At 36.7% G+C, this 13760-nt stretch overlaps 1 protein-coding gene across 7 annotated transcripts in view; it reads left to right on the top strand.

Moving 5' to 3' along the window:
* LOC138177479 (protocadherin-11 X-linked-like) overlaps window positions 1-13760 on the top strand; it is a 482211-nt gene that overhangs the window by 29236 nt on the left and 439215 nt on the right. For 5 of the 7 annotated variants that reach the window (XM_069108666.1, XM_069108660.1, XM_069108663.1 and 2 more), the window contains one exon: window positions 7683-7816. Coding sequence is in view for 3 of the 7 variants with exons in the window: in XM_069108660.1 (XP_068964761.1) it covers window positions 7733-7816 (84 nt within the window). In the remaining 4 variants the exon portion in view is untranslated. Of the gene's footprint in view, window positions 1-7682; window positions 7817-8445; window positions 8506-13760 lie in introns of all 7 variants that reach the window. The other 2 variants (XM_069108664.1, XM_069108662.1) reach the window with 1 other exon arrangement.

Here is a 13760-nt window from a genome sequence, read left to right as displayed (position 1 = left end):
AAGCAACAAATATAATAATGCTAAAGCTTGAAGTTTATATGTTAGCTTAAATTTAAAGCTGATTTATTTATTTATTGCAAACCAGATATATACTGTAACTTGAAAAGTTGTCAACTATTTCCAACCTAGTACCCTGGAGCTGCCATTATTCAACGAGAACTGTAATGAGGTTATCTGGTCCTAGAGTAGTAGACAATCTTGTCTTGTAGGTAAATGATTATGTTCTCTCTTAATTAAATGGTACCTCTTCTGTCAAGTTATAGGCATTATTTTGTATGTGTGTTGGCAGTCTTTGCTTCACGTTCTCATTTAAAGATAAAGTGGTTTTTGGTTGGTTTCTTTGTTTGGTCTCAAGGCTCATATGTTTCAAAATGGAACCTCAATTTATCCATGAATTTTTCATGGTTTTATCTTAAAATTTCTTTGCTAGTGGATCTCATGCAATGATTAAGCACATCTAGAACCTGCTTCAGCAGAAAGCATATGCCTATGAAGCTAAAAACCTTTAATTGAGTAAAAAATTTACAATAAGAAGGAAAACAAAGAAATGCATCTTTCTCATAGCTTTTTATATAGCTATTTTTTACTCATATTGATTCATTAATAGCTCATTCAGCAGAGATTTATGCATATACTCCATCTGCAATTTGCTCTCTTAGCAAGGAATATTTTGTAAAATTTGTAGATCAGGTTAAGTGTGCTAACTGCTTTTAGGTATGTGTTGGAATTTTTGCTTTCAGAAAAATGACCTATGAACCAAACCTCAAATCTCTGTGCTTTAAGCATAGAGGTGTTTAATAGTAGGTGTTTAATCAGAGTGCTATAATGGAGGGCTGAAATTGGCAGCAGGAAATTCTGGATTCAGATTTCAATTCAGACCCAGTGTATCATATAACTTCTTGGAGTCCCAATTGCCACATCTGTAAAACAGTGACAATAAAAAGTTTGTTGGGAGGTCTAAATGACTGAATGGATGTAAAGTATTTGGCAAAGCTTCAAGCCCTTTATGCATGCATTTTTTTTGGAATATTTAGATATAGTAACACATTAGTAGTCTATTTTTAATGGATTATGGATATCTTATAGTATCTGTTCTCCAGGTCTATTGACATGCTGGTAGATAATATTACTCATGTGCCCAAGAGTAGTGCCAAAGATGCTGGAGTAGTTTGTCATTTCCTTCTCCAGCTCATTTTACAGATAAGGAAACTAAGGCAAACAGGGTTAAGTGACCTGTCCAGGGTCACATGGCTAGTAAGTGGCTGAGGTAGAATTTGAACTCAGATCTTCCTGACTCCAGGCCCAACATTCTATATACTATGCTGCCTAGCAGCCCTCAAAAAGGGATAGTGCAGCAGGATTTTATATAGGAGATTTTAGATGGAAATGAGACCTTTGGAGATCAGCTAATCATCAAAATATCAACTGTTAGAGCTTGAAAAAAACTCAGAGTCCATATATTCTAATCTCATTTTAGAAATGAGGGAATGAAGGCCTTAGAGAGGTGAGACCCCAGGTAACATGGCTCTTTCTACTGTATCTCATGGGTTATAGAGAAACAAATAGTCTGCTATATTCACTGGACACCTTTTCCTGATGTTGATAAGGGATACAGCTGAGGGAAATTGTAAGCCCTTTGTATCATCTTCTTTCTGCCTAAGTTTATTAGTATAATTTGAAATATATTTAGTAACTATTTAGTGTGACACTTGAACACATGGTTGTTATTTTTCAGGATTATAGTACAGACAGCCAGGGAAATAGGCATAAAATATACTTTTCTATGCTTCAAAATTTTGTTTAACCTACGATACCACTTCTTCATATGGTTTCTGAACTTTCTGTTGTAGCCCATCAGAATGCTAAATTCAGTGGCAGGGATTTTATTACTTGTCATTTTTCCAGGATGACCGAGGGAGGAATAAGTCTTGACTTTGAGATGGATTATGTGCACTTAGTACAATGGCCTGTTTTTATCACCCATCTATGAAAGGAAGTCTAAACAAGTTGGGGGGGGGGCGGCAAAACCCTAAATAAGAGTTGAAAGAAAGCCCTATAAAGATGGGATGATGATGATTTAATAAACAAAATTAATTCATAGGCGCAGACCACCTGAAATTTACATCAAGTGAAAATTCAATTACGTTTTTTATTCTTGTATATGATGACTTTAAGATAGAATATCCATAAACTTCTACCCCATTGTTTGACAACTTGTGTATTTCTTCACTTTTACATGGAAATTTAGAAGTAAGGAAAGTAAATATTTTCTTTTTTTTCCTCAAAGAAATCTGCAACTCACCCTATTCCTTACCCTATTTTTTAGGAGTTCAGTAAAACTCACTAAGAACAAAATGCAAAATGACAGTGAAGTACCTTATTGGGGGAGTGGAGCTTTGTAAAATATAGAAGGAGATTTTTAGCTTTTAATAGAAATTTTCCGTAAAGCTCTGTTGATGTGAAGAGTATACACAGAGAATTGACACCTAAGGCAAGCAGGACCCCACCTTTATAGATTAAATTCACCAGGTGGAATTAGCCCAAGAAGTAAATAGGCTGCCAATGTAGATTATTGAGCACAGGAGTGATGGATGTTTACTCTTACAGTCCAAAATGTGAATAAGATGTATGCTCTAGTATGTACTATTGAAACATTGAAGTGATTGCCAAAGGAATCTCTTGGGCGAATGCTTTGGTTTGATCAAATTCCCAGAGCTCAATAGCATACATGAATAATTTCACTGAAGGAAAATGGGTTAAACTGGCATGGAACCAGTATGGAAAAATATGCTTTAAGACATATCAGTTCCCTGTAAATATCTTAATTAAAGGGTCACTAATTCTGTCTGTATTCTTCAAATCTCAGATCATGCTGAAGTATCATCTCTGTTATAAGGCATGTTAGGAAGAATATGGAATTAATGTTTATCAGTACCAATCGAACAGTTCACTTTCTTAAAAGTCAGTTATTTTTAAAGAAAATTCAGTGTATGTATGTGGTGCCTCCATTATGTTACTATGTTAGCTTGCTTAGTATGAATTAGGCTAATGGCCACAATGTTAATATTGTGTGTTTTTATGCTAAAGGTTTTTATTTTGGTATGGGGATAATAACCTGCAACTGGTGTAGGCTGCTGTATCAAAATTAGCTCTATGTGTTGCACGTACTAAGCAGTTAAAATGAGCCACTGTAAAATCAAATATCAAAACAGCTTACTGTTCTGTGACCTTATATGAGCAACTATAATGATATATTATGTCTATACGTGAGGTATTTCACCAGATCTCTTTACTGATTAGTAAAATGGCCATTTCAGTATTTTTAGCTTTCTTAAAAAACAAAGGGGATTGATTGTGTATCCAATAAAAAGTTATAGAAAACCAATTGGGATTATTTGATGAAGGAAAATAAAAGAACTGGCTTAATAATGAATGAGTTTGGTGGACACTTGTACATCTAGCCTAAGGCAAGTATTCCAACTACCTTTATGTTTGTCATGCTTTTTAGTTAATCATTATTCCTATTTCCTAATGACTGGCATTCTTCTTTCCGATCCTTAGAAGTCATTATGAGCAATGATGTTATTAAATATCCGTGGTCTAAGTCACTACCCCTTTGAGAATATGGGGTTTTGATTTTTTTACCTTTTCTTTCCAAAGAGTTCCATTTAGCAAAATTATCATGAAAGGCATATGGACAAGGTACAAAATCAATCCATCAGTCAGCGAGCATTTACTAAGCACTTACCATGTGCTAGGCGCCGTACAGAAGTGCTGGGATAGAAAGAAAGGCTAAGACACGGTTTCTATTCTCAAAGAGGCTCCATTTAAATGGGGGAGACAACATGTCAATATCTAGAGAAGATATGCACAAAGCAAAGGAGAAACAGCCTCCAAAGAAAGGCACTGAGAGAGGCTTGGTGGGGATGACTCGGAGACAACCTAAGGGGCAGTCAGGGCATTTCAATCGTGGGGTGGGGGTGGCATAGGGGTGTTGGACCTCACGCTTTGCAGAATTTCGAATGAAGGCTTTTAAAGTCTCTTGTCATTTGAGCTATACAGATTTTTATACGCTCTTGAGACTTGTACATTGTTTCGTTAGCATATATTGAGGTCATTACTGCTGGACTGAACACTTGGCAGGTAGTTCATTGTAAGGAAAACACTCTCACTTATCTTATCCAGGGTGCCCACAATAAATGTGCATAGACTTCCAAGTGATTTTATTTTACTTTGCACTTAGAGAAATTTACTAGCAAGTCATCCAGCTGGCAGAAGTTTGGGGGCATGGGGGGAGACTAGGGAACCAAAGCATTACAAATTATTGGCTACCTTCGCTTTTTTGTAACAGCCTTTCTTATGGAGGAAATTGTTTTTCTAGATTCACAGTTTAAGAAGTGCTAAGGGTCACGAGTGGAAAAATTTTATGAGCAAGTCAAATGTGGCATATTACAACTTAGATCTGATAGAGGCCAAAGACTCCTCTACCAAGTGCGTGTTGCATAGCTTCCTCTTGGATTTGGAAGTCAGTCCTGATAATAATAAAAACAATAAAATAATAAGTCTCGATAGATACATATTCAAAGGTACCTTTCTGCTTAAGGTTATAGTATCAAGATTTGAAGATGCCTAAATTATTTCCTCTCAACCATTTGTCTTCTTTAAAACTTATCTTTATAGGAATAGCAACATTATGTAAGATCAGGGTAGAAGCAAGAATGATAGTCTAGTATGATGATCATGCTAGGGTTATTTAGACCAACAATTTAAACAAATAATTGGGTGGCATGCTCGAGTGTGATGGTTGTAGTGCTGTTGTTTGGGCAGCAACTCCAGAGGTAAACAACTGCTGAATTAGTAAATAGTCTTATATTTGACTAAAATTTCTTTATATCTTTTTGTGTAGTCCTAGGAGGCAGAAAATATGTAAGCAGACACATAATTAAGAGTGCTTATTTAATAAAACTTTAAATGGGAAAGACTGCGACTTTTAAACTTTGATCACCTGCAAAGATGTTTCATAGAATAAATTTCAAAATAGCCACTGAATCCCATTTCATTCTTGATGAAACAAGTGGATACTGAGGCTCATTCGAGTTTCCCCCAAACCTAGATGCAGTCAAGCAGCAGCCATACTCCTGACTGCATCTACCTCCAGTTGAAGGCAAGGTAGAAAACAGACACTCTTCCTGCAGCCTGTCTCCTGGATCTTCAGTGCTTGGTGTAGAATAAGCACTTATTAAAGATTTGTAAGTTGAAATTGATTTGGCAGTAATGGATTTGATAAAAATCAGAGGCATTTATATCAGATATTCTCCAGGCCTCGGCTCTAAGTCAGCCTTTTTGCCCTCTCCTCAGGCCCATGACTCTACTCGCAGACCCCTCCTGCCTAGCAAATGACTGCACTCTCTACTTCAGCACATGGAGAGAGAAGGGGTGTCAAAGTCTCTCAGTTTCCCTCTTCTTCACCTCAAAATTGCCCCAGGTCTTTGTCTTCTTCCCTCTTCCTTTTTTGGCCCTGAGAATGTCCCTCCTTTCCAACAACTAACCACCCCATTCATGTTCTTAACTCCATCCCTTCTCACAACTTGTCTCAACCTTGCTCTGTCAATGATCTCCTCTGTCTCTGTCTCTCTGTCTCTCTCTCTGTCTCTGTCTCCTCCCTCCTCTCCCTCCCTCTCTCTCTCCTATTTCTGTCTCTCTCTGTATCTTTCTCTTTCTCTCTACCCCCTCTTCTCCCTCCTTTCCCCCTCCTTATCCCTTCCTCTCTTCCTTTCTCCCCTCACCCTTTCTCTGTCTCTTTTTCTCCCTTTCCCCTTCTCTGTCCCTCTCCATCTCTTTTCTCTCTTCTTCCCTCCCTTCCCACCTCTCTTTCTGTTTCTGCCTCTCTCTCTCTCCCTTTGTCTCTATCTCTGTCTCCCCTTCCCCTTCTCTGTCTTTTTCTTTTCCTCTGCCTGTCTTTCTCTCTCCCTCCTTCTCTCCTGTTTGCCCCCCCTCTCCTCCTCCCTCCCTTCCTCTCTCTCCCCTCCTCCATGTCTGTCTCTCTATCTCTCCCTCTCTCTATCTCTCCCTCTTGTTCCCCTCTCTCTTTCTCTCCTCCCTCTTCCCTCCCCCACCTCTTCAATCACCTCTTCTCTACAATCGCCTTACCCTCCTGTCTATAAAATCTTCCACATTCTTTTTTTAAAATATTACCCTCAATTCTTTTTACTCATTTAAAATACCTCCTCTCAAAAGTCCCTTTTAATTCTGCCCTCCTATGACTGTAACCTCTTCCATACTTCTCCAAAGAGTAACGGCTGCTTCCTTCTCTGCCTTTATTACCCATTCTTTAATTAACCTCTCCCAATCTGCTTAGGCCTTACTTTTTCTATCTTTACTCTTGTCCACATATATTCCATGTCCCACCCAAACTGAACTATTTTTTCCCTCAATACCTCCTGCACTTTGCATTCTTTATGCTTTTGCTAATGTCATTCCATTCATTTGGAATGTTATCTATTTGTCAAAATCATATCCATCCTTCATGGACCATCTTAACTGTCATATCTTCCATAAATCTCCTGCTCTTCCCTTCATTGAAATGATGACTTTCCGTTGAATCTTTATAGCATTTTTTTTCTCTTTCTGGTGGCTCTTATATTGTGCTTTGCATTCTATTTATTGATGTATTTGTCATTTCTCCTCCTCCCCCCCCGAAAATAACGCCATTACTTTTAGTTCTATATCTTTGGATCTACTCTTTTTTCCACACCCTCACTTAGCACCTAGCATGTGTTTGTAAATGTTTATTCAATTATATTATTGAATTCAACAACTTGTGACAGAGAGAGGTTTAATAGGGTTTTTTTTAATGTCAGAAGGTAGAGGATTCTTATGTCAAGAAAAGAGATTTTCTAGCTATTCATCAGTCCCCACATCGCATCCCCAAAGGGGGTAGTACTAAAATCAATTAGATACTGCTCTCTTTTCAACCCAAGAAATAGTTCATTTATTTATCATAAGTGTGTATGATAATGAGTCAAAATTATACAGACCACAAAATAAAATATAAATATGTAAGCTGCTTCAATTCCCGTCCCAAAGTATATATTGAAAGAAAGCAGCTCTGTATTTAATAGCGTAAATGTTTCTTTAAAGGTTGAAAAAGCTTAAAAGCTTTTTCCATTGACACAGAGTCTACAGGTAACTCTCAAACAAATTCCACCTACACTATGATTCCATTTCTTTGTGGTGTTTGTGTGTGTATGTGGTACTGACCATTTGTTATAATTCTGGTTTCTGTCTGTCCAAAGCTAAAATCTTGTGAAAAGTATTAGCCCTTTCTTGCTTTGTTCCCATTATAGCCATTTGAAAGATCATACCATAGAATGAGTGGATTTAATAGTGAGTTGTTTACTTAATAAGTTAAGATTTGATTCTTTAGGATTTGACTCAAAATCTTTGGCCTACCTCAGGAATATCTTTTGGTGAGTAAGAAAAAGGTTCCACTGATCATATAACAATGGCATTTTACTCTACCTGTTTTCAAACCAGGTAGTTCCATTAAGACACTGACAAGTATGTGTGGTCTAATACCTTAGATATGTTCTAAGAGAAACTGAAGTGGTCCTGTGATTAGACCCAATCTATATTGTACCTCTGATCTATGCTGCTTTCTTTTTTGCAAATTCCCTTCTTAGGACTCCAAGAGCTCAAGTTTCCAAGGCTGAAATCAATTGTACAGTGACATATGAAGAAGACTCAGCAACCATCTGACGTCTTTGCCATATTTGGCCATACTAAGAGTCAACTAAATGTCTCTTTCTTCTCGGCAGTAAGTTGTACTTTTGTATGCAACCCATAATTATTTTTTCTAGGTAGCTTATTAGTGTAAAATTTTAACACATGACCCTTCGTGAGCATTTAACGTTTTCCTCAGAGTGGTTCACCTAAGCTTTTTTGTGGAATTTTTCCTTTAAGCTGTTTTTAGCAGATGGATAAGGCCATGCCACAGCAGTTGGGGGAATGCAGATGGTTTATGCCAAGGATGGAGAGTTCCAATGATAAGCTATCTTATGCTTATCAGCCCTTTAGATACCAGCAACATCATTCCCACTGCTTTATAAGCATCACAAATGATGACAGTTTCTGGAGGCAAAGGTTTTATCTCTTTCCTTTCCTCTTTCTACTCCCACCCTCTACTGCAGAAGGCAGAGAGTTATGAGGAGAAAACACAAGGCTCCTAAATTTGTCTATTTAAAGGTGAGTTCTCTACAGTGGTCTATTGTCTATGTCCACTTCAAGTGACCCTTTTTCCTCACCTTTTCTTTTCCCATTCGCTAAGGAGCAAATGGTCATTGAGTCCCATAGTAGAACATTCCAGTGTCATCTCAATGTGATTTTTGCTATCACTTTAGGTTTACAATTTCAGCTCTGGAGGTGTTTTCCCCCTCCCCCTTCTAGATTCCTTTTCTGCAATTAGGGTGACTCTAAGTGCCTTCATTCAAGTGATCCAACTACAAGGTATGTGTTTTATCTCAAGTCTTGATTAGAATAATGAATTAATTGTATATCTGACTAATGTTACCAGCTTCTCAAACCTGGGAACATTGCTCTATGGCCAGGGGCATTGTTCCTACAGAAGACAAGAAGAAGAAGTAAAGACAAGACAGGTGAAAAAGCTCTCGAAGGGGTATTAAAGCAGGTGTACAGGGAACCACAGGATAGATGTAGGGGAAGAGATAGTAAATGTCCCACACTGAAATACATCATAGCCAAATAAATATAGTACCGAAAATGAAGGTACCCGGAAGAAAATGCATTTCATAGAATAAAGATAATTGCCCAAGAGAAAAAAATGACAAGATTATTAAAACATCATGACTGGCCGTGCAGGCCAACTAAATGCCTTGAAACAGAAAGAGAAAGGAAATAGTTCTGAATTTCAAGTGATTTAAAAATTGTTTCAACATTTTTGACTTCAGTACTGCCACATTCTATGAAGCTCATTGAACACAGAACACATTTGCTTGAAAATATGCTTCTGTGTTCGAAGATATGAATAAAACAGCAAGATAGCCACTATGAACATGAAAATACCATATTTCATGTATGACTAAGTTCATGGGTAGTTGAGAAAAGAAATAAAAATCCTGTTGAAATAGAAATAGAAAACACCCAGAAGTGGAAGTTTAAAATTCTGCACATGTAGCTGGCTATTTTTAAAGATAAAGGGTAGACTTTAAAATAACTCCAATAAGAAAAAAGCTTGATATATGCATGTGTACTCACAAAATAAGTTAACTCTCAAATATTGTAACACTTCTGTATTAATGACAGGATATTTCATTTAAATGGGCTTTTAAAAAATGTCTGTAGTTATCCGCCTAGCAACACAGGAGGAATAACAGAATCAACGTATCTTAAGGAAAACTTAAGATTAGGGATTTAAAGATAGCCAATGTGATCTAAGAAATATACATCAATTAAATACAGCTCTTGAATTCTGGTCAAGCTTATTTTAGTGACTTCTATAAAACTGTGAACTACTTTTTACTAAAACCATTAGTATCTAATTGGAGAAGAGTCATTTAATGACATTTACCCCAGAAGAAGCCCAGTATGGTTTGTTGATCAAAATACAGTTATGTATGTGGAAGTATCTTATAAACTATGAACAATAATTCCAAAGTGATGAATACATCATTAGTGTGATTGTTCTCTCCTCTTATTCTACATGACTGTTTTCCACAAAGCAGGCAAGGTAACATTAGGCTGGGGAAATTCCATTTTGTCTATTATCTCTGGTTTTCTAGGTAAGGAAAGGGTAAAGTAAAGTATGGCAAAGAAATTGCCACATTGAGTGTATGGAACTGATTTCACTAGGTTAGAGTACAAGATGTTGGTGGGCTGAGGTATAAGACTTGATGGAGCACCTTTAATGTGAGACTGAGGAGTTTCAATATAGTAAGCCATACAAAATCCAATAGTTTCTTATGTCAGGAATCATAGGATCATTGAATCCATACATTTCCAGCTAGGAGGGACCTCAGAAGTCTTCTAGTCCAACTGCTACTGTTAGAAATGATGAAAGAGATAAAGTGCTTTGTCCAAGGCCTCATAGTCACAAAATGGCAGAACCAGGTCCTTTTGATTCCCAAACAAATATTCTTTCCACTGTGTCATGGAAGAAAAGTTTAAGAAATAACAAAAACATTTTTCCCTTGGTTCTCAAAGAGAAAGAGTAGTGGTCCATAAACGAGGGTGCCTACTGGATGCATAACATTTTTGCCAATGTTTGCTGAAAAGATTTGTTTTGTTTTGTTTTTTCTCCAAGGGAAAGAGGTAGAGAAGCTGTTATGTCAAATCTGACTCACTTTAACAGTTCTAGTTGAAAGGTAGCAGCTGCAATGAGTGCAAAATTTTCAAGGTGCAATGTTGTAATTGTCAGTTATACTAGATTTTAATTGTCTTTTTTTCTTTTAAAAATGATCACTTCTGCATTCAGAAGTTGATTTGTATGTCATTTTCATTACAGAAACAAGATGACATATTTCACATATTCTAGACGGAAATATTATTTAAAAAACCGCTTGCGTTTGTGAGACATTTATTTTATTCTCTTGAAAATAGTGGTAGGTCATAGGGTTCGAGGGAATTTGTACCTTTTTCCAATTAAAATTATATCTTCCTAATCCCCACCCTCCCCATACATACACCTTTTCTATTATCTAATTGCTTTTAAACTGGAGAATACCAATTCAATGAAGCTAAACATTGACTGGATGGGATCCCAGTGATCCAAACCAAGGGGGAGACATTACTCTCCTTTGTAATATTTCTGTAGTACCATATAGATGAGTGTTTCATGAATATACCATTTAGAGATAGGAGTAGAAAGGAGAAATATGTAAATATTATGCCATAGATTCAACCAATCAGAATGGCTTTATGGGATTTGATTTGTATATTAGAAGGAAGTTTAAGACAGAAAACCACAAAATGAAGAATTAATCTTCAGTTATGTGGTCCCTAAGAACTCACAGTTAGTGAGTACTTTCTTTGAAATTCCTTTTTAATTTTCAATATCTTTACTTTTGACAATCCCATCAGTGTAGAGACACACATTTGCCAAGGAAATCTGAAGCATAGAGTACAGAGTAAGTTCACAAAGGAACCAAATTAAATTGCCTTGAGTATGTGCCTATTAGAAGAAGAGAGGTTGGAGCCATAAATGATAAAGATGTAGGTTGAGTTCATCTTGACTCACGAATCACTTGGCAGCACAGTTATCGTAAACTGCCTATTCTTTATCTCCAGGCAGAAGTGATACCTTGCAACTTAACAAGTTTGTAGCCAAGATGATGTGGGCATTACAAAAATAAAGCATTTCTAGTCCTCTTCTTTCAAAGTACCTTTGATTTATTCTTTTCATAAGCTCAAGTCTCATCATAACCACATAAAAGCAGATTTTAAGATCCTTGAAATTAATTAAACAAAAAAAAACCATATTTATGATGTCAGAAGCAGCGCAAAGAATTCTTTTAGCTATTGACTAAAATTGGAGGCTAATTTGCTAAAGACCCTAACAAGGAATATTTTCCTTCTTCCTTTAATTCCCTCTGGTCTCTCCAAGAAGCATACTAATCCCCCCCCCCCCCAGTGTTGTCTAAATGAAAAATGAATATTTGTCAGATTTATTACAAATGATAGCATCTGTTTTATCTTGACAAATGAAGTAAAATTCCAAATCACCGATTTGGGTCAATCCCATGGTGACAGTTGGGGTCAGAAGAGCTTCTATTAAAGCTAATGTGTTTTGCATTAGCCCAGTGCATTCTCATAATCCCAACTCTCATCACCAGAACAACTAAAAAGATTTGAGCTGGTTTCCACTAAAGTATTTCAAAACTAGTGAATATAGAAGCAAGATATTTATTTAGCAAACCAACGTTTTGTTCTTGCTGAACTTTGTAAAATTTGCTCAACTTTTCACAAAATAGATCTTAAAATAGTTTCCTTCAAATGCAAAACATTTTGGAAACTGGCAAAAAGTAGACTATAAGAGTTGTAGCCAACACTCAAGAAAAATGAAACTTGATGGAAGGACCTTTCTTTTAATCCCTCCCACCTTCATTCCTACTTTGATTATTTCCTTAAAACAAGTCTCCTGGAATCAGTGGCCATAACCCTTTTGCTGTTTTATAAAGAAGTTACAGCAGAAAGAATGGATCATTGAGGTACAGGGTGACGGGACTCTCCAATCATAATGAGCTTCTTAAATTCAACGCTCTCTCGAAGAAGGGAAGATTCTCTGTTTAACTGTAGCAGTATTGACCAGGCAACTATATATAAACATATAAACTCCTCTCCCACCCCCATTCTATTTTAATTAACTAAGGCACCATTAAACAAATTACATAGGCAGCTCCAGCAGCTAGGGAGAAAAATGGCAAAATAGTGGGCAGGGCTGGAAAATTCAGTGAGGCCATCTATCCCTGGGTTTGGGAGTCTAAGCCACATGAGGTGAAGCAGTGGAAAGAATGCAACATTTGTAGTCAGAAGACCTTGGCTCTGCTACTTGGTTGCCCAAGTAACCTTGGACAAGTCACTTAAACTCCATGAATCTGTTTTCTTATCTATGAAATGACTTCATTGGACTAGATAGCTCCCGAGGTTCCTTTCTGCTCTAGAACCATGATCCTTGGAATGGTTGGGCAATTAGGGTACTTTTAGTACTTGAGGGTGGTCCAACTGTAACCCACTTTAGAACGGTGGGTAGGATTGATGTGGCACCTCTTTAAAGAGGACTTCCATTTGATACAGGAGGATGATGTAGCTGATTTAGCCTGAACTGGACAGAGGAGAAGATGCCTCAAATTTGGTCTCATTCGTTATTCATCAGTTTCTCTCTAGGGAGTAGATATTACAAAATGAATGCAGTGTAGTTTAAGATAGACTGGGGTTTTCTGACAGTTGCAATGACAAATGGTACTTAAGGGTGAATGATGACAATGGCTTGCATTTCTGATTTTGCAAATTTTGTGTGGTATTTATAAGATGGCAGGCATAGATTTCTGAGGTGCATGGTGAATAGAAAAATGTATAGAATATATGTGCATGTGAATGGTATAGTATCAATGAGGTATTTTATCCTCACTTTAATAAAGGAGTGTAAGACCAGTAATTCACAAGAAAGAAAGACTCAAGTTAGAATCTCTATTTTATAATCTCAGTGCTCAACAGCATATGAGTAGTGCTAAAAATACTAGGCCACAAATGATAGTTGGGTATATTTACTAGGGTACTACAGTCTTCTCTCCATTAGGATTGCTTATCATTTCACAAGCAATATTTAACATTCATGGTCCTGGTTCATCAATGCTGAGTGGCACATGGAAACAGCCTTTAAAAAGAGTTTATATATTGTGGCATTGTAGGACTAGAAAGGCTACCTATTTAAGCTCCCATTTCTAGAAGTGACTTAAACTATGTGATTTCCTTAGTAGAAAACTCTCTCTTGACTTACTGTAATCAAAAAATTTACATGCTATAAAATTTTCAACTATTATGGTCCCATATGTATGCATATACATAGCTAAAAAAATGAGATGTACCTATTTTCGGTGGTACATATCATTAGGATAATTCATTATTTGCCCTAAGTAGGCCATAATAAACATCCTTGTAAAGATATTTATATCTTATCATAATAAATCCTGTCATTAAAACCATTACAAAAACATTGCTAATGTTATCGATCACCAATAAATAGACAC

Source organism: Petaurus breviceps, unplaced genomic scaffold (genome assembly GCF_028583685.1).
Source record: "Petaurus breviceps papuanus isolate PSGF00001 unplaced genomic scaffold, PetGlider_PUasm1.0 90417, whole genome shotgun sequence".
Classification (NCBI taxonomy): Eukaryota; Metazoa; Chordata; class Mammalia; order Diprotodontia; family Petauridae; genus Petaurus; species Petaurus breviceps.
This window is presented reverse-complemented; position numbering and strand designations above follow the sequence as displayed.